The sequence below is a fragment of the Mchenga conophoros genome, linkage group LG23 (genome assembly GCF_057382185.1).
Source record: "Mchenga conophoros isolate Kocher_MC1m ecotype Shallow Benthic linkage group LG23, M_conophoros_male_GT1.1, whole genome shotgun sequence".
Classification (NCBI taxonomy): domain Eukaryota; kingdom Metazoa; phylum Chordata; class Actinopteri; order Cichliformes; family Cichlidae; genus Mchenga; species Mchenga conophoros.
Window position 1 is genome coordinate 42,571,136 of NC_140547.1, and position 21,155 is coordinate 42,592,290.

The 21,155-nt window shown below is 39.0% G+C and overlaps 2 protein-coding genes across 3 annotated transcripts; both read right to left on the reverse strand.

The window, feature by feature from the left end:
- Positions 1 to 1,447: 1,447 nt before the first annotated feature.
- Positions 1,448 to 5,133, reverse strand: LOC146547946 (uncharacterized). Its single transcript, XM_085264315.1, has 6 exons — positions 4,957 to 5,133; positions 2,965 to 4,244; positions 2,586 to 2,702; positions 2,362 to 2,508; positions 1,952 to 2,062; positions 1,448 to 1,863 (listed from the first exon to the last, which is right to left on the reverse strand). Exons 2-6 carry the CDS (start codon positions 3,008 to 3,010, stop codon positions 1,622 to 1,624), a joined length of 663 nt encoding a protein of 220 aa, XP_085120441.1. The 5' UTR covers positions 3,011 to 4,244; positions 4,957 to 5,133; the 3' UTR covers positions 1,448 to 1,621.
- Positions 5,134 to 10,408: 5,275 nt separating this feature from the next.
- Positions 10,409 to 19,163, reverse strand: LOC146547947 (uncharacterized). 2 transcript variants are annotated; one of them, XM_085264898.1, is made up of 5 exons: positions 19,040 to 19,163; positions 16,116 to 16,505; positions 14,504 to 14,623; positions 12,961 to 13,995; positions 10,409 to 10,779 (listed from the first exon to the last, which is right to left on the reverse strand). In XM_085264898.1, exons 1-5 carry the CDS (start codon positions 19,115 to 19,117, stop codon positions 10,732 to 10,734), a joined length of 1,671 nt encoding a protein of 556 aa, XP_085121024.1. In that variant the 5' UTR covers positions 19,118 to 19,163; the 3' UTR covers positions 10,409 to 10,731. The 2 variants fall into 2 exon arrangements, with proteins under 2 accessions (XP_085121024.1, XP_085121025.1); XM_085264899.1 differs by lacking the exons at positions 14,504 to 14,623; positions 19,040 to 19,163 and having other exon boundaries at positions 12,961 to 13,999; positions 16,117 to 16,415.
- Positions 19,164 to 21,155: the final 1,992 nt, after the last annotated feature.

The window sequence follows — 21,155 nt, forward strand, 5'->3', positions numbered from 1 at the left end:
TTTAAGAGTGAGTAATGTCTCTGATAAGAAAATTATTAGTCTTGCTGTTTCAGAAAGTGGTTTGAGTGCTGGTGTGATTAATGACCATATACAGTGGTCCCTGGTTTATCGCAGGAGTCACTGATAGATGAAATCCATGAAGTAGCCAACTTTATTTTTTACAATTATTATAGATGTTTTAAGGCTGTAAAACCCCTCACTACACACTTTATACACTTTTCCCAGGCAGGCATGAACATTTTCACACTTTTCTCTCTTGTTTGAACACTCTCAAAGTCTTGTAGAAAAATAAGTCCAGTGTTATAGAAGGAAACCAAAGGCACCCGCCGGTGACGATGTTTTGCCGACATTGTTGTGTTTGTTGGGGAGAAAACTTACAAACATACAGTACAGCACGTCAGAGTCACACTGCTAGCGATCGAAGCTTTATGTAAATTTGACCAGCTGAACGCATTCTGTACTGTACAGGAGACACAACACGAGATTGATTGACAATGGTCTAATTGTCTACAGCCAGTCAGGACGCAGAATACAATGCACTTAAAAAAATAAATAAAAAATGCAACAAAAAAGAAAAAATCAGCGAAACAGTGAGGGACCACTGTATGTGCTATTGGATCCCTGCAAAATTCTTCTGCTCATGTTGGAGATTCACCTTTTTCACCTCTTTTTGTGTGTTGTGCCAAACAACTGGGGTACAACAACACCTAATCTATATAATCTAAGCAGAGGTGCATCTATCCAAATCTTTACAGGCTTTCTGTGGGATACCCTTAAACCCCTGCCTTCTTAGTACCACGTGAAAGGGTTTTCTCCAGAGATGGAGAGGTTATTACTAGAGATGGACCGATCTGATATTGCGTATCGGTATCGGTCCAATACTGACGTAAATTACTGGATCGGATATCGGAGAGAAATAAAAAATGTAATCCGATCCATTAAGGCCAAAACAGAGAGAATGAAGAGGAGCTTCTTCCCCCAGGCTATTCGGGGCCTGAACCAGGTGTAGGACTGGACTCTCCCAAACACGTCACTATAAGACTGGACTCTCACACACGTCACCACACGCACCACCACACATTTCCTATAATCCTATAATTCCTATAATTTATAATCCTTATCTTTATAATCTCTTCTGCTATTTGCACATTCTTTACTGTAAATTCCTAAGTTAATTTGTAAATTTTTGTAGTAAATTGTAAATATTGTAGAACTTTTCTTCTGTCATTTAATGGTCGGGCATTGTACAGCTACAAGCATTTCACCCCCATGTCATACTGTGTATGGTTGTGTGTGTGTGACAAATAAAATTTGAATTTGAAATTTGAATTTAATTGTCAAAATCCACCATATTTGTATTTTACTTTTCTATTAATTCAGGAAAATGTCTCACTGACTCCTTACGATAACCTTTAAATGTGCGTGCAAAATGATTTTGAGACTTAAAGGAAACAGAGATGCATATAGGATTTTAAGAAATTAATTCGTTAATTTTTTTCCACAAACCGAAAATTATATTTAGTTACAAAATTTTCAATAATTTTTTAAGGTCTGGTGAAATGGGAGGAAACATTGTGACAGTCATATGAAAAGCTGGGATGTGATGCTGTTGTTTCATCAGCTAAGAGAACAAGACCAGAGAGATCAGCGTTGTGACAAAGAGCAGACGGCCAACAGCTGTAGTGCCAGCAGTTGTACTACTGGGCTGTGATGTAGTTGTCATCCCAGCACTGTTGCAGAGGTCACCCTGGCAGCAGCTGGTTTCTGCTGGAGTGATTCCTGTGATCTGTGGAGATTGTGTGCTTGAGCAAATCAGCTTGGAGGCGCAGCCCTTTACAGTCACCTTTTGTCCTTCTGCAGTCACTGAGGAAATGAAAGGAAGGAATAACTGAACATTTGTCTGAGCAGAAAAGAACAAACATGCAGACACTGAATCCTGTCGGTATATTACTTGCTGATGAGATGCAGTGGTCCTCATTTCCGTTGCAGTTTAGAGTTTGTGTGCAATCGTTTCCAACACATTGGAAGCACTTTTTCCCATTTGGAGATGAGATGCTGCCCTCTGTTGAATACAGAAATATTTGTAATATTTGTTTCCCTGCTTATTTTAACTGTGTGCCAAAAACATCAGCTTGGAAAAAAAACCAACAGAAAACAATATGTTACTAATATGTTTGTTTGAGAATTTTCAATCAGGAAATTTTCACAGATTGATTATTTTGCCCTGATCTATTCAAGCAAATACGACGATTGACCCACTTTAAAATTTCTCAACATATTTGATAAAAAGATTTTTTATTTTTTAAGTTTCAAGAACAGGAAATTAGATTTCAAAATACCAAGAAGCATGATAGAAATTACCAGGGGCAGCTTGAGAGTTGCAAAGATCAGAGGTGCAACACTTGCTGGTAATTAGAGTTCGGGCGCCTCCAAAGTTGATTGAGGCCTGAACACACTCCTCAGCCGCAGCACAACTTTTACCTTTAATATCAACCAGTTTTGAACCACCTGCAACAAAAAGACGAACCATTGAAAACTGAACCAGTTTAAAAGAAGAATAAAATAAGAACTATACAAAATCAAACCTGCGTATGAAGCTATTCTGACTGATGCACACTGAGTGTTGGAAGGACATTCTTTTGTTGTCTGAGCGCAGCTTCCAGAGAGGTCCGGTATGCATTCGTAACATTTCAAAGCACAGGCTGATAAAACAAAGATAAAGACAAGTAAACTTTCTCTTGCTTCCAATGCATGGACATATTCTAAAACATTCACTAAAACAGTTTGAAAAATAGATGGCTAACAGTACAATAAATAGTGCAATCATTTGTAGAATTGACAAACCTTTACTAAGATGTAATGACACTTGTTGTAAAAGCATTAAAAAAGAAAACATTTCATTGAATATTACAGAACTTGCTGGTTTAAAAATGTTAAAGAACAGATAACTGAACAAAAACTTGCCTTTAGGGAGCAGCACAATCCCAAGGATCAGCACAAAGATCTGCATTGTGTGATGGTCAGATAGAAGTGAATTTCTGTTTAGTTTCTGTTCAGTTTATAAGTAATTCTTATTGGGGGGAAGTGGTCTTCTTGCTGTGACCACTCCTTAACTCCTCCTTTGACAATGAAAGAACCTGACTATCAAAAACAAGCCTTTGAAACAGCATATATGTATATATGAATAGACTTCATAGAACCTATATCTAGATAATTAAATTGGTATTAGTTAGAATTCTCCAAAGTTAAAATAGAATAACATAGAATACCTGAATCTCAACATATGTATGAGGAAGAATAATATCTATTAAAACTAGTTTAAAAACCTGTTTAGTTCCAGTTTGTTTATTTGTTTGAAGTTTTAGTGATAATAAAATGCCTTATTGATTTTTGTATCAGTGTATTGATGACAGGTGGCTATATATATGCTTCTATTCATAGCTGAAGTTTTAGTGTTATTAAATTGCTGATTTTTGTATCATATATTTGATGGAATATTCTTTAAAGTCGTTTCATTCTATTGCTAAAATATGTTTAGGCTGCATTTAGGCTGCAAATCATTTTCTTTTAGAACGGACGTGAATTGTTTTTTTTTTCTTTGATAACCAGTGACTGTTTCAGTTGTCAGCAGAGTATGTTTTAACCATGCAACCACTCTAGTGGCACTGAATGAAAAAAAAACTGACTGTGATGCATGCTACATGCATTCTACAATACAACATATATCTTTAAAAAACCAGGCCCACCAGTTCTCTCTTTCATTTTTACCATACTTTTTACAAAGGTAATAACAAGACAGAAATCTGTATTTTCACCTTATAAAACATGTTAAGTATCAGTGCATCAAAACTGAAACACAGTCAAGAATGACTTGAATTTAAAAACTATTCTCGCATTTTTATTAGACATGTGCTGAGAGAAGACACTTTCTTTTCCCGCTCACCACCTCTGCACAGGCTGTAACTTTATCTGTAACTATCAGAATTCCTGAGGACAGTCCCAGGACACTATAGAACAAGCAGGACTCAAAGTCTGAATAATTATATTTATTTTATGTCCCAGTGATGTTTTTTTTTTTTCAACATCCCATTCAGCTGCACTTCTTTTGTCTTTGTGTGATCTGATCAGTGAAATAAAACTGTACATAAGAGCAGTTAAACACGTGTCAGCAGAGCAGACGACTGTATTCAGAGAGGGCCGAGGACTTTTTCACACCATCCCAGATACGAGCTGCATAGTGAAACCTGTGAAAACAAAGAAAGTTAAGACAGGAAACAGAGGGATAAACTTAAACGAAATCCCAATAATGTCTCAAGATTTCACAAAATTACAGTGACATAGTACAAAGAAGAAAAAAATCAAAGATTTTATGCATTTCTGCACCAACCTTAATTATTAACACTTTTACTTTCTTTATATGGCATGGAAATATGTTTCTTTTCACTGTAGTATTTCATTTTCAATTGATATTGTTTTAAGCATGTTCAGAAAAAAATTAACCTGATATCCCACAGCAAGAAATATTTTTCACTACTCTGAAAGTTTTGTGCTTGTAGGTACATGCAGCAAGTTGCACCTCAGAAAACTATTTCACAACAAACCACCAGCGCTCATTTTCTGTTGTTTACAAAAAACAAAACAAAAAGACAGCAGGTTGTAGTCACTGAAAGTAAAGGGAAGCAGAGAGACCCCTCATCTCTAATAGATATTTTGCATTTCTTCCACAGGGATTAAAAACTGTTTCTATGAGAGTTCAAAAACAATGACATTTATGATGGCTTTGTTGAGCAAACCAGTTTAAAACATAAAACTGATTCTCACCCTGGGTGCAGGATGTATTTACTTGGTTGTCTCACTTTTTTTTACCATGGATTAGTCACCTACACTTTTTGAATAGTGGAATATGAATAAAATAATTATTCATTTATAAATAAATAGTACTGATATGATGTTTACCAGTTTTTCTCAGTGAGAATAGTGTGTGACAGCTGACAGCGGGGCATGGCCAGTATTTGGCTGCGGAGTTTTGAAACCATGGTGGAAAAGGCCGGGTGTCCTCTATAGCCGGGGAGCAGAGAGAACAGTGGGTACGTTCCTGACCCTAAACAACGTACAAAGATTCATTTATTTTTCACACAACACACGAGATGTCACTTGAGTTTTACCTTATGAGAAGAATAAATGTTTGTAACCTGCAGAGGTGTGGACTCGAGTCACATGACTTGGACTCGAGTCAGACTCGAGTCATTAATTTTATGACTTTAGACTTGACTTGAAAAAATGTTCTAAGACTTGTGACTTGACTTGGACTTTTACACCAATGACTTGGGACTTGAATTGGACTTGAACCGGTTTACTTGAAAAGACTTGATATTTTACCCCAAATATAAAATTTAACATGCATATTATATAGAGATTGAAAATGTGACGTCATTCACGGGTAGAACCGCAAAGGATTCTGGGAACTCGTGGCAAGCGGTACTAGCGCACGCAGGCTTTCAATTAAAATCAGTTATACAGCGATAAAAAGAAACACAAGAAGCTGTTGTATTATTAACTGCAATAGCCGGTCGCATGACAGCCACGAGAAGCTGACGGGTAAAGAGATCGGTTGTTATCGGATTACGTCGTTGAAGAGAAATTGTTCAAGCCATGTTTCCGAAGTAACAAAGAGGTGACGGATGGCCTGGATCGCAGCCATTCAAAGATCAAATATAACGTCCCAGAACACTCCAGCTCACAGGTTAGTCTGCTCCAAGCATTCCCACAAAGGTCAGTCTGCTGTTGTAGTTAATGCGTCATTTTCTTAACATAATTAGTGATATAGGTTACAAGCAAGTCTGGCGCTGAACAGAAATTGTCGTGCTATGCTCCTGTGTTTATTGTGCATAAATAGTGAATTGTCCTGACACAATATTGCGTTTCGCTTCTGTTATTATGGTACATTGACAAAAACATATACTTTTATTCACAGGATAAAACAGGTTTTTTGTATCACTAATTGCCCAGTACGATTACAGCATACAATATTATTGTCACTGCTACATTTCTGTGATGCTACCAGAAATTATTTCCACTACTAATTAATTACCGTTGAGCTCAAAGGTCCTATTAATAAACGGTTAAGGAATGTGTATTTATGACGACAATTTGTGAGACTGGTAAACTTATGATACGTACGATGGTCTTTCGTTCTACACGGTGCATTTCAAGGTCCTGCACCCATCCGTCGGTAAACTGTACCTGGGCTTGTTGCAGTGACCTGAAGTTACTAAACTTCATGAGTGTGTGCACTCACTCCAAGAACCGTATGATTATAAATATGCATATAAATATGCTACGATGAGATAGCTGACTTCATCTAACTAGCAAATGTTGTCCAGGCTACGTTGGTGATACAGTTTTTTTAATGTGTATGATATTTTTGTCATGCGATTTTAAAGCTGGTCCTACAACCGCATCCAAGAATAACATGCAGCTTATCTCAGAACTGTCGGTGAAAATTATTCTTGGAGCTAGGTTTAATTGAGCTGCATTTTATAGAGGTGCAATTTCACAATTTGTGTATATTTTCTAAGTTCACTATTTTGTCATGTGTTGAGAAAAACACAGATTTTAAAATTACATGGTCTAATATTTACATTTAGCATAACTGCAACATTATTTTTTCTTTTTTTTTTTTAAAGACTCGAAAGGACTTGAAATTCAAAGTTTCAGACTTGTGACTTGACTCGGACTTTTACACCAGTGACTTGAGACTCGACTCTGACTTGCCTGACATTACTTGAGACTTGACTTGAGACTTGAGGATAAAGACTTGAGACTTACTTGAGACTTGCAAAACAATGACTTGGTCCCACCTCTGGTAACCTGCTTTGGTCAAATTATCCTCCCCGTCATTTTCCTGCACAGGAAGCAAAAACATATTGACCTCGGTTGTCAGATAGTCCTGCCCCAGGCCTGGGAAGACATTGCAGTCAAGCATGGATAATGTTCCTGAGAATAAAACACATGTTATAGTTGTGGCCAGCCTGTTAATCCACTTCAGAAGTGATGCTTTGTTTACAGGACTACAAAACCAAACACATTCACTAAAAACCTCAGACCTCTACATTGCAGAGACCAAACAGCCACTTCACAAGCGCATGGCACAACACAGAAGAGCCACCTCCACAGGACAAGACTCAGCAGTCCATCTGCATCTTAAGGATAAAGGACACTCTTTCAAGGATGCCAATGTTCACATTTTGGACAGAGAGGACAGATGGTTTGAAAGAGGAGTGAAAGAAGCCATCTATGTCCACTGTGAGCGACCATCTTTGAACAGAGGCGGGGCTTTACGACACCAACTCTCTGCCATCTATAATCCAGTTTTGAGATCCCTTCCCAGACGCCTTAACGCCCACTCACATCCTGGGCCATCTGACCTCAGGAATTCGCATGATAAGGTGGGGCCAGGTTTCACAATGAAGACACCCGAAACTGGCTGATTGGGACCCAGGCCCAGTTTCACACCTTGGCTCAGGCGATTAGAGGATCATCAGGGGGTCCTTTTGTCCCTCTGTGGGGGGTTACTCCCACTAGGTTTATATCTGGGACTCTCCACCATTTGACCTTAGAACTGAAGAAGCTTGAGAGGTGAAACGTCTTCAAGCAACTTAAAGAAGTCCAGACGCTTTTCTTTGCAAGCTCCTTTGACTACGATGACCTGGATGACTGAGAACCTTCACAGACCTAACATCTATGTTGTTTATGTTGACATGGCATATGAAAATTTCTTATCTATAATATTAACTATTTACAATTTGGAATTATTTTGATTGGGATATCAAAATAACTTACAAATACAAAATACAATGATCAGTGACATAAAACAAATTGATTATTATGAGGTGAGTAGATGAGCCAAGCAGGTAGTAATAAGACTAATAGTACTAATGTAAGATATCACAGCATAACAGTAACCGTAGTTAGTGTGTGAAACACTTGTACAGATGGCATTAGGTAAAGTACATGATTACAAAAATGCACACGATTGTTTAAAAATAATAAATTGCATAAATATAAGAAACCTTCCTCTCAGTGAGTGAGTTGTCTCATCGTGATTCGCGTATATGTATATACGTACATGCGATCGCATTTCTTAAATTTCTGTATTCTTTTTAACAGATGAGCTGGATGACACTGCACAGGTTTGGAATACACACTCCATCAGGCCATCAACAAACATCAATATCCCCAGTGGTCGACCTAATGTAATGTATACATTACCTGAGCTCTACGGGACAAGAGACTTCCTTTGCCCCACTGAAGAAGAACATGTTGAAATGTGTAAAACTGAGTGTGTTTTTCGACTGACCAAACCATGTGACCCCGATGTATATGAACTGTGCAATATCATCATGACTGAGTCCCATCTGACTCCACCAACAGACCCATATCAGGCTGTGAACTTGTACATGCATTTAAGAGAGAACATCATGGCATTAGTGTAAATTGCATACACTGCAGCAGAGAACATTACTCAAAATTGACCTGTGATATGTGCGAAAGCTAACTTCTGGATGTTAAACAGACTGTAAACTGTAAGCTTTCTAGTACACAGTCATTTATGAGAATATCTTATATAGAAATATTTATTGTTGTGTTCCAGGAGGGTCAGTGAAGTAAAGTATAAAGAGGAGTCTCTGCCTGTTAATGATATTCTGAGTGTTCTTTAGCACAAAAACATTGTAATGTTCTGTCAAATGTTATCAAGTTCCATGTCTATGTGTATTACTTCGAATTACTTTAACTGTGTATTTGGCTTGATACATGGATCAAAACATAAGACACATCTTAATTTAATGTGTTAGGAGTTTTAATGTACAGTGTTTACTCAGATAATGGTGGTTTATGTTGAGTATTTTGTAATAATTGAGTTGAGTTTTTATTTACACCATCTCTATTTGTTAATGATGGGAATGTTTAGTTGTTGATGTTGGCTAGAATACTGTTTAAAATCGAAGAGATATGCTATTATGCCTTGTTGCTTTATATATATCATAACGCCAACTGTCACATTGGCAGGCTACATGAAATGGTATTAAGGGGCATCATAATCTGAGAGGGGACACCTTGGCATTTTTCTGAACTCAAGTTTCTCTGACTAAAAATATAATTATTTTATGTCATTTTTGCTTCTTTTTTTTAACTATTTATTCTGATTCCAGAAGAGCTTTAGTTTTTTTAATGTTGGTTAAACAAAACTGAAAAAATAAAGAACTAAATTGAGACCTTTTGAACTCTTAGAATTTCTAATAGATATAAACATTCTTTTTTGGTCACTGAATTTATCTGAAGCTTATTTTATCAGCTGAATAACAAATTCTTTGCACCCACCTGTTCTGTTACATTCGAATGCTATTTTTGCAAAACTCACCACTTCTGAAAGGATGATATGTGTTGTTGAACTACCGGACAAATAAACTGAAATCTAATCAATTTCTAATTTTTTTTTGGACTATGTAGTACAGACAACTAAAAAATTGCAAATGACAAAAGCATATCGACAACATCTGCCTGCCTGTGTTCCCAGGCACTTTAATTTCAGAGAAGGGTAGTCAGAAGTGCATAATCTGTCAAAAATGTAGCAATATTTTATAATTAACAATATATACTATTTAATCTAATTAGAAATCCTGGCCTACAATCTTGTTTATCCTAGAAACTGTTAAATCTGATTATCATTGCTTGTTAATTTGTAATTATATAAGACGGTATAAAGAATTGTGAATCATCTGTATGTCACATTATGGCAAAGTCCTTTCAAAAAAAATAACTTGTGATGGCAATATGATTTTTAACAAAACAACTAGTAAACATTTTGGAAGCTAATCAAGGGAAAATAGGACTTATTGTTACAAGATGTTTATAGGCCACATCAGCTTTAAGAATTTGTAAACAGGATCTTATCATTAACTTTCAATAACTTCTTTCGCAACCATAGTGACATTCTTTACTAATATTAATGGACTTTTCACCCTAAAATCAAATTTACACATTTTTCTGTTCGCTAGCTGTAGTATTCCTTAATCCACATTGTTTTAGTGTGAGTTGCCCAATTTTAGAGATATTGACTGTACAAGCCTACCCTTCTCTTGTTTCACATGGTACTTAATGCTTAGTAGCAATGTCTTTATGTAGACCTTATGTAGCTTCATGTTGTTTTTCAACAAGGAAGAGATCTCTACAGCTAATATCTCCCAAAACTAGGCAACTCACAACAAAACATTCTAGATGGATAAACAGCAAGCCAATGTGTGTCACTGTGGGGTATGCAGGTGTGTTGACAGAACGTACCCAAAAGCAGACAAGGAGAGAGAGAGGATAATGAACTTAAAACAAAAGAGAGCCTTTATTCTGGCTGATGGCAGGAGTAAAAGAAAACAATGACAATGTGTACAGCAAATTTTGATGTGATATGTCTCTCTAACGCTAAACACAAACCTTGTTTTCAACAGAAGTTAAAGATGCGGTCATTTTCAAAGAATTTTAAACAATAAAGAGTCCTTGTGAAATCTGACCTAACATACAACTAAACCATCAGAAAATTAAATTTGTGACTGCTTGTTATACGGCTGAATATATCAAATGCTTCAATGACAAAATGAAACAAGACAGAATTTATGAACTCAAGGATAATCATACAAATAACAATTACAGCTGTAACCATTAGTACACTCATCAAGTTCAAATGATGTCCATTTCAAAGTAATTGCTGGAAAGGACATTGTCGAACTCTGCTGCTGCTGCAGGATTGCTCTCCCCCCGCTTCAGGACACCTACACCAGGAGATGCCGGACTAGAGCAGCGCAGATACTGAAGGACCCGTCCCATCCTGGCAACAAACTGTTCCAACTTCTGCAATCTGGTAGAAGGTTCCGCATCTTCCGGGCAAGGACAGAGAGACTCAAGAGGAGCTTCTATCCCCAAGCCATCCGTGCCCTAAACACACACACCCGCCCGCTCACATCATCTATAATTGACTGAGACAGGACTCTTCCAGACACTAAACCAAGGCACAATGTACATTTCAATTCCTTTAATTTTAAATATGTTCATATTGTCTATCCTGTAAAATAGTCAGATGTCTATTCATATTAATGTGCAGAATTCACCTGCTTGCTGCTACTACTGCACATTCACCCAATGTATATACTACATATACAGTGGGGCAAAAAAGTATTTAGTCAGCCACCGATTGTGCAAGTTCCCCCACTTAAAATGATGACAGAGGTCAGTAATTTGCACCAGAGATACACTTCAACTGTAAGAGACAGAATGTGAAAAAAAAAATCCATGAATTCACATGGTAGGATTTGTAAAGAATTTATTCATAAATTAGGGTGGAAAATAAGTATTTGGTCACCTCAAACAAGGAAAATCTCTGGCTCTCACAGACCTGTAACGTCTTCTGTAAGAAGCTTTTCTGTCCCCCACTCGTTACCTGTATGAATGGCACCTGTTTGAACTCATCATCTGTATAAAAGACACCTGTCCACAGCCTCAAACAGTCAGACTCCAAACTCCGCCATGGCCAAGACCAAAGAGCTTTCGAAGGACACCAGGAAAAGTATTGTAGACCTGCACCAGACTGGGAAGAGTGAATCTACAATAGGCAAGCAGCTTGGTGTGAAAAATCAACTGTGGGAGCAATCATCAGAAAATGGAAGACATACAAGACCACTGATAATCTCCCTCAATCTGGGGCTCCACGCAAGATCTCATCCCGTGGGGTCAAAATGATCATGAGAACGGTGAGCAAAGATCCCAGAACCACACGGGGGGACCTGGTGAATGACCTGCAGAGAGCTGGGACCAAAGTAACAAAGGTCACCATCAGTAACACACTACAACGGCAGGGAATCAAATCCCGCAGTGCCAGACGTGTTCCGCTGCTGAAGCCAGTGCATGTCCAGGCCCGTCTGAAGTTTGCCAGAGAGCACATGGATGATACAGCAGAGGATTGGGAGAATGTCATGTGGTCAGATGAAACCAAAGTAGAACTTTTTGGTATAAACTCAACTCGTCGTGTTTGGAGGAAGAAGAATACTGAGTTACATCCCAAGAACACCATACCTACTGTGAAGCATGGGGGTGGAAACATCATGCTATGGGGCTGTTTTTCTGCCAAGGGGACAGGACGACTGATCCGTGTTAAGGACAGAATGAATGGGGCCATGTATCGTGAGATTTTGAGCCAAAACCTCCTTCCCTCAGTGAGAACTTTGAAGATGAAACGAGGCTGGGTCTTCCAACATGACAATGATCCAAAACACACCGCCCGGGCAACAAAGGAGTGGCTCCGTAAGAAGCATTTGAAAGTCCTGGAGTGGCCTAGCCAGTCTCCAGACCTCAACCCCATAGAAAATCTGTGGCGGGAGTTGAAAGTCCGTGTTGCTCGGCGACAGCCCCAAAACATCACTGCTCTCGAGAAGATCTGCATGGAGGAATGGGCCAAAATACCAGCTACTGTGTGTGCAAACCTGGTAAAGACCTATAGTAAACGTTTGACCTCTGTTATTGCCAACAAAGGTTATGTTACAAAGTATTGAGTTGTATTTTTGTTATTGACCAAATACTTATTTTCCACCCTGATTCACGAATAAATTCTTTACAAATCCTACCATGTGGATTCATGGATTTTTTTTTCACATTCTGTCTCTCACAGTTGAAGTGTACCTCTGGTGCAAATTACTGACCTCTGTCATCATTTTAAGTGGGGGAACTTGCACAATCGGTGGCTGACTAAATACTTTTTTGCCCCACTGTATATATATATATATATATATATATATAATGTTCTTCCTCTACACCCCCCCCCAATTTTTTTGCACATGTCGAGGAGCGTGTCAGGCTACATTTCACTGTGTGTTATACTTGTATAACTATGCATGTGACAAATAAAGAACCTTGAACCTTGAACTCTGTGCGAAATTCAGGATAAGAACTGTAAGTGCATGGCACTTCAAGGGTAGCTCCACAGGTGTGAGCAACAGGCCTTCTGTTGAGCCCAGTTTCAGCATTAAAGCACACCAAAATTTTGTCAACACATATCACAGAAGATCCTGTGCAGAAGTGCAGGATTTTTTCAGCTTTGGTTTCATCAGCGTTTTTAACATAACGCTGAAGATGGTTAAATGTTATTTGTTCTCCGTGAGGCAGCATCAATTTTGTTGTTTGAAATAGCTGCACTAGTCTTTTGCCTGTGGCCTTCTTTGTCTCATACAGAGACAACACACTTTCCTTGTCTGCCAGTTTTAGCTGCAGATGTGCCATGGGTGTGGAGAAGCAATCCATTATATACTTTGGCTCTTGGAGAATGGCCTTATGAGCCATTGTTTCAATGGCAGGCTGCATGTTGTTCTTAGGTGGTAGGAAGTGGGAACCCATCCTTGTAAAGAGGTCAAGCAGGTCCTCTTCATCATTTTCATCCATTGTGCCTTGGAGCGCCTTCTCAACAGCTGATCTCTCAACAGGAGGGAGATAGTTGAGAAACAATGCAATCAGAATGTCTACATCAACTGAGTCCATTCCGTGGATGCAAGCTAAAATGAAAGCCCTTGACAGCCTCACTGGAAAGACACCATGGTCTAGTAAGCCTTTCACCCATATCTGCCCAACAGCTTGCCATTCAGCCTCACTAAAGTCTGGCCTCAGCCTTGGAACTCGTTCATTTTCACCTTCACACTGTTCCAAAAATTGCTCCCAAAATGCAGTGTAAACCTCCCTTGACACCCCAGCATCATCAACAGCATTTTCATTTACAAAGTTCATCTTTAAAGTCTCATTCAGAATGCGACTGTCCATAAATACAGCCAAAAGATCATCAACAACTTTTATCCTGTGAATTGATACATGTAGGGGGCTCTGTGGGTCTCCTGAATTTGATGGGGAAAGTTGGTTGCTTGAATCTAAAGGCAAACCTTGTGCGATGAAATTCAGTCCATGGTCCTGAGTAAAAGACAAAACATGCACATTCCATAAGAAATGCAAATGAATTGTACAGATTACACAATATCAATGTTCTGAAAAAGTTTGAAATTTATTTGTCTAATTTTAGTGGGCTGTATATTCCCAAACCATGGTTGCACTGACGATTTATCTATAACATTAATATTGTGGCCTGATGGATGTCCTTGTATGCCTCACAGAAAATTATACAAGTGTTCTTTACATGTATGAGAAGACTCACTTCTGTGCAAAATAGGTAGAGAACACAATAGTGACACCAAAACAATGTCTCACTGCTGTGTTATGTAAATAATTTGATTTCAAGACTAAATTTCCTGTTTAATCTTATCTTAATGTAAAACACTGGAATTGTCTCTCAACTGACAATATCCTTTTAATTCAAATGGACCCACAAACTGCCATATCCTCAGAAAATAGCATGAAATTTTGGCATCTCTACAGTATGTAAAGGTAGGTGTTTATGGTTGCCTGAATTGATCCATCTTACCTGTGCAATCTGGGGTGCTTCCTCCTGTATTGACTGCATATGGGGTGTGGGCAAGCCATTAGCTGAAGACAATGGTAGCAGGAAACCATCCATAGGTAATCCATTTGTGTCAGCATTCTGAGAAGGATGTATTGCATTAATTGACAACAGACACCTTAACCCTTCAAGATTAGAAGACTCTTCTTCAATCTTCTACCTTGGCTTATTCTAAATCATGAATGTTCTTAAAAAGTCTGCAAAATATGTCAATAGGTCTTAAGAAATAGAACAAAAATACACCTCTTTATTTTCAGCCTACATGTCTCACTTACAAGAGTAAAAAGACATATTACAGTGGAATTCCACAGGTTTTTATCAGATCTTGATGTACTTCTTACTACTTAAAATGTTGTATTATTGCTGCAAAAAAAAATCAAGTTTTAAACAAACAAGAGATGAATTCTGATTAATAGAAATCGAGCAATTGTTTCACAGTACTGTAAGTTATTTCTTTTAAAAGAATATTACAGAAAATAACACACATACTTAAATTTTGTCCAAGCAGGAATGCATGATCAGCTTTTTTTAAAATCAGAACTATGCAAGTTACTGAATTTGATTATTAATAAATTTCCATATTTTGTCACACTTAAACCATATCAACCACAACTGTCCATGGTCTTACCCAAGATAAGATAAGATAAGATAAGATAGAACTTTATTAATCCCTCGGGTGGGTTCCTCTGGGAAATTCGATTTCCAAAAAAGCACAGCACCGACAGAAGTTACAGAGTTATACACACACACATATATATAAATACAGAGACAATATAAATAAAATATACGAAGGGGATAAATAGAATAAATAGGAATAAAAATAAAAATACAAGTGAATTGCACATTTCAAGTATTGAGTCTATTGCACCGTTGACTATTTACAAAAGTATTGCACAAAAGGTATTGCACAGTGAGGTGAAGAGGCACTACAGCTTAGTTGTTCCCCCCTCCTTTGTCCTCCTGTCTCCCCTCCCTCTCCCCTCCAGAGAGGAGTTAAACAGTCTGATGGCGTGTGGGACAAAGGAGTTTTTAAGTCTGTTAGTTCTTGTCTTTGGGAGAAGCAACCTGTCACTGAACAGACTCTTCTGGTGGTTAATGGCCGTGTGCAGAGGATGCCTGGCATTGTCCATAATGTCCATCAGTTTCTTTAATGTCCTTTTCTCTGCCACTGTCACCAGAGTGTCCAGCTTCATGCCGACCACAGAGCTAGCCCTCCTGATCAGTTTCTCCAGCCTGGATGAGTCCTTCTTTGCTGTGCTGCTCCCCCAGCACACCACAGCATAGAAAAGTACTCCAGCAACCACCGACTGGTAAAACATCCTCAGGAGCTTCCTGCAGATGTTAAAAGACCTCAGCCTCCTGAGGAAGTACAGTCGGCTTTGGGCTTTTTTATACAGGTACTCTGTGTTGCATGACCAGTCCAGTTTATTGTCCACCCACAGCCCGAGGTACTTGTACTTGTTGACCACCTCCACCTCCTCCCCCTCTATCTGAACCGGCAGTGGACCTGCTCTAGACCTCCCGAAGTCCACAACCAGTTCCTTAGTCTTTGAGGTGTTGAGTTGCAGGTCTGAGATCTGAGATCCTCACTGTTGACATAATTCAGGGTTATCACGACTGTGTCATCACCATCTGCTCTGACAAGATCCTCTTCAGGATTCCATACAACCGTATCCGCTTCGTCTATGTGTGGAAAACAAAATTCCAAATCTTCTGGAAGTTTGTCCCGGGACTCTAGTTTGAAGGATTTGTTAGGAACTATACTGGTCAGATCAATAATTTCAGAGCAGTGGTCAGGGAAATCATGATCACTTGAGTCAGTCTGCTGCCGCTGTCCCACGACAGTGTTTTTAATGTCTGTTGGGGTTGAATGCATATGATGGGATTTTTCTGGACTTTGTGTTGTCACTGCCTCACAGAGTGATTTCAGTTTTTTTGGATTGTGTTCCATCTGGAAATTGTGAATCTGTGAACCAGAAAACAAACACAAGACACAAACGAAAATAATTCAATTATTTTTTCAGCAGCCAGTCATTTTGTACATGTCAATGAATACAAAGCTGTAAGTCTTTCACAGATGTATTAAATGTACCTTACCACACAAGTCAACAACAAATTCCTGGAATAATTTCATCCTACAGAAGTGCAAATATTCGTAGATGTACATAAAGCACTTGAATAAGACAACTCTTTATTGCAGTTGCACAGTCATACCTAGTACAATAGTACAACAAAATTAGAAAATGTCGCATGTTACCACCGAGCACTACTAAACACGACAAAATACAGTAACTTTAAAGTGATCATTATTTGTAATAATAACTTTCTTATTTTAACAAACCTGTTTGCCAGTGTCACTGTCAGATGAATCCCCATGTTCAAGTAGATCTGGGACAAAATCATCTGTCTCACTGTCAAATCCAAGTAATGTCACCGGTGAATCTTCTTCAGTTATGCTGACAGAAAAATCCTCTTCAGATGAGGACTGAACTGTTAACAGTGTTTCATCTTTCTTGCATGTCTTGTTCCTCCACCATTTCTGGTTCTCACTTGACGGTATTCATTACTGCTTAAATGAAGCCATCCGATTTCAATTTTTCTGCAGGTCTTCTCTCCTGCAGTATTTTATTTCTCTGTCTTGCCATCCCTTCACTTTGCTTGTGGAACACACCTGATGAACCACACAGCATTCCTTTGGTTTTTGATCTTACTTTCCGTGTCGCAATTTTATCTCTTAGGTTCTGCAGAAGAGTCTCTTTATCTGTGCTGTACTTAGTTTGTTGACAGAAGGACTGGACAGCTACTCTGTCACCATATGTCCTTATGTATTTTGCCATTTGTCCATCAGTCATGACGAACAGCACTGCCTTATCCACTTGCAGACATAAAACATTAGAGAAATGCTATTAATATACTTTTACTCTAGGAAGCCACACTGGCACACATGGAATACTAACTGTATTAGAATAGAGTTCTTAATCACTGTTCATGATCATTATCAAAAGTTACTCTGTCAACTTCTGTCTTATTACTTTACTGTTGCTGTGTTAGTATTAGTATAGTAATAGTAGTAGATATTTATATACTACGTTACTAAAAAATATTTTGCTAGTAAGGTATAAGTAAGGTAAGTTCCACCAAGTATTTGGTGCCATGGTGTCCATGTTACCATGGTAATGGCACAGCCAGATAACAACATCCAAATTCATGGGCTGCAACCTCTTTTTTTTTTAACTTTATTTATCACATTGTCCAAATTCATGGGCTGCATCCTCCTGAGGACGCTTTTGTAGACCGATTATGTCACAGCGATGCGATCCAAATTCATAGACTCCTTTTTTTTTAAATTTGCACAGAAATGTACAACAATTATGGCAATCTCTACAAAGATTCTATTTTAAATTCGTAAACTCCTCCGAATGCAGCGGACAAATGCGTCCTCCTTTTCACCGATTTTTTTTTTTTTAAATTATTGAACTTTATTAAGAAACAGTATACAGAACATGTATACAACCAGAACAAAATTAACATATGCCAGGGGGTGTAATACAAAGAACACCATATCCCAGAATTCAAAGTGCGGCCCAGCCAAACTCCAGTTTCCGGTAATGGCAGCCATTAATAAGTTTTAAAATGACCGTTATTAATCTTTCTGGGTCACAAAATAAACTTTTAACATATTTCAGGGGAGAACGTGAGTGTATAAACTTGAAATATCTGCTCGGTTTATCAAGATATCGCATATTTACAAAAGTGCTTCGACGTTTTCCTTGATGTCTGTTACCCACCAGCTCGATAGGTAGCCAAGAGCTCAAGGGTCACTAAAGCCGCCGAGAACGGCACAACTCCCGGCATATTATTTTCAGATCACCACGGACTTTTGCTACTCAGGCTAAACGTAATATATAAAACACTTAGACAACCTAAAAATGTTAATGTTTGGCTTTTTTCAGTGTTTCATTTGTTCGTGAGTAAATCGGTTTGGCTGAGATTAAAGTTATTAGATTAAATTCGATAAAATAAAACTTTATTAATCCCCCAGGTGGGTTCCACCTTGGTTTTACACCGCTTAATCAACGTCAAACAGAAAACTGATTAAACAGAAGTGTGAGATGGTCGAGAATTTACTCCAGTGTCGTCTTATATTTTAGATAGAAAGGAGCAGACGGACGAGCTTATTACACTCCACCGAGACAGCGGTGACGCTAATCAGAAGGCTAGACCGTCCAATTTCCCCAGCCATTTACTTCCGGCCTACCCGACCTTCTGAGGACCCAGCCCACGTAGACCACGAAGCCCGAGTCCTCGGGAGGATGCAGCCCATGAATTTGGACACGATTTGAAATTTCAAAACATATGTGCACTTAACGAGTTATGTTTAATGAACCTGAACATATTTACAAGAATTAACATTAAAGGCCTGCATATATGACCTCGGTTTTTCAACAAGTTACTCGCCTTTTGAACCGCGGTGTTTAATGCTTTGTTGTTTATACGTACTTTGTCTTGTTGCATGTGCATGATGTCGTCGTGTGGGACCTCTCTTGACCGCAAGAAATGTTCTAAATCCTCCTCCATGTCCGCACCGTATGGAGCCCCGTACCGTAGCACCGCACCCTTCAACTGAAACGCTATCAAAAAGGAGCAGGATCTTTTGCGTGATCCCGAGTTTGTTTTGCGAGATCTCGCAAAAGTTTTGCGAGATCCCGAGTTTGTTTTGTACGGAGCCCCGCAGGGGACATGGGAGAAAAAAAAAATTAGGGAGAAAAAAAAAATTAAGATGGACTTTTGCGAGAGCTCGCAAAAGTATTGCGAGAGCTCGCAAAAGTATCGCAAAAGTTTTAGCCGCATTCTTCGGAGGCCGCCAGCTCGAAGCCGACCGGGAGGTCGAGGCACGATGTGCCGGGAAAGCGGTGTTCCTCCGGGCTGTAGTAGGTCTCGACCTCCCGTTAGCTTCGAGCTAGTGGGTGTCAGATCTCCAAAAATGTTGGAGCACTTTTGCAAGTATGTGATGTCTTGTAAACCGAGCAGGTATCTGACGTTTACACAACTACATTCACGCCTCAAAATATCTTAAAAGTGTATTTTGTGACCCAGAAAGAGTAATATTACAACTAAGTAGCTGCCGCCATTGTTGGAGTTTTGCGAGATCTCGCAAAACAAACTCGGGATCTCGCAATACTTTTGCGAGCTCTCACAATACTTTTGCGAGATCTCGCAAAAGTCCGTCTTAATTTTTTTTTTTCTCCCTAATTTTTTTTTTCTCCCTAATTTTTTTTCTCCCATGTCCCCTGCGGGGCGCCGTAGTTTTGCGAGATCTCGCAAAAGTCCGTCTTAATTTTTTTTCTCCCATGTCCCCTGCGGGGCTCCGTAGTTTTTGTCTGCTTCCATTTGCCTTTGCACTAGGATGATGTCGGTGTAAATGTGCAGTCATATTCATTGGATTCCCACTAGTGCTGTCAGCGTTAATCTCCTTAAAATGACATTAACGCCATAATGCGGCAAATCTGTTAACGAGTTACTGCGGATCGGTAGATTAGTTCAGCCATATTTTCTTTATGTCTTATTAATTTGATAACCCATAATATTGACTATCGCGTACACACAGTGTTGGGGAGTAACGGAATACATGTACCGCCGTTACGTATTTAAAATATAAAATATGAGTAACTGTATTCCGTTACAGTTACCGTTTAAAAAGGTGGTATTCAGAATACAGTTACTTTGTTGAAATAAATGGATTACACTGCGGTACTTTCCTGTTTCATATTGTCGCGGGTCAGGACTGTTTGGGTTTTGTTTGACAGCTGCGTTCTGTTGTTCCAGGCGGCAGCGTTACGGTTGCCATGGTTACAGGGCGACGCTCTCTCTCTCTCTCTCTGCGACTGTGTGTTTCCTGGGTGAGAGAGCGCCTTTTCGTTGTTGTTGTTGTTGTTGTGCTAAGCTAATAGGCAGAATGCTACAAGCATAGCTCTAAAGAATGTAGCATCATGGGCAGTGTAGTCCGTGCTGCAGGGAGAATGGACTGCCATACACGTTATGGGTCTGTGAGCGAGGAGGGAGAAAAAGGGGAGTGGAAAGGTACGAGTTGTCATCGAGGAAAAACGGGAGCTGGAAGCATGTAAATATAATAACAACCACTTCAGCCAAGAAGAGTGCCTGACGAGCCCAGTTGTAAGTAAACTATTAAGACTCGACTGTACACCGTGTTCGTGTTTTCCTCCGAAAACAATTGGAGCAGTCTTTCAACGCCTCTCTCTGTCTCTCGCAAGAAAAGTTGACCCACACAACAAAGTAAAGCTATTTTTCGGCTACGAGCTGACAGAGACCCCGCCGTATTAGTCAGAGGTCCCTTTACTACAGTTCGGAGACGCGGACCTTCAGTAATAGTAATAAATCACACAGCAATAGTACATTCACGTTGTTGTAAAAAGCATGATAATATATTAAGTAATCCAAAGTATTCAGAATACGTTACTGTCATTGAGTAATGTAACGGAATACGTTACAGAATACATTTTGGGGCATGTATTCTGTATTCTGTAATGGAATACATTTTAAAAGTAACCTTCCCAACACTGCGTACACATACATTTTAAGAATGTATTCATATGTG

Bases quoted from the DNA above. Each gene is read 5' to 3' on its own strand.
- LOC146547947 (XM_085264898.1), bottom strand. From the start codon at position 19,117: ATGGAGGAGGATTTAGAACATTTCTTGCGGTCAAGAGAGGTCCCACAC. The intron at 14,624-16,115 runs TCTCAGACCTGC...ATACATCCTTCT, and splicing joins TCAACAGTGAGGATCTCAGA to CAGAATGCTGACACAAATGG. The intron at 10,780-12,960 runs GTTCAAGGTTCT...GCAGCAGCAGAG, and splicing joins AATTTCGCACAGAGTTCAAG to TTCGACAATGTCCTTTCCAG.
- LOC146547946 (XM_085264315.1), bottom strand. From the start codon at position 3,010: ATGCAGATCTTTGTGCTGATCCTTGGGATTGTGCTGCTCCCTAAAG. The intron at 2,703-2,964 runs GCAAGTTTTTGT...TTGTTTTATCAG, and splicing joins GATTGTGCTGCTCCCTAAAG to CCTGTGCTTTGAAATGTTAC. The intron at 2,063-2,361 runs GTAATTTCTATC...TGTATTCAACAG, and splicing joins CAACTCTCAAGCTGCCCCTG to AGGGCAGCATCTCATCTCCA.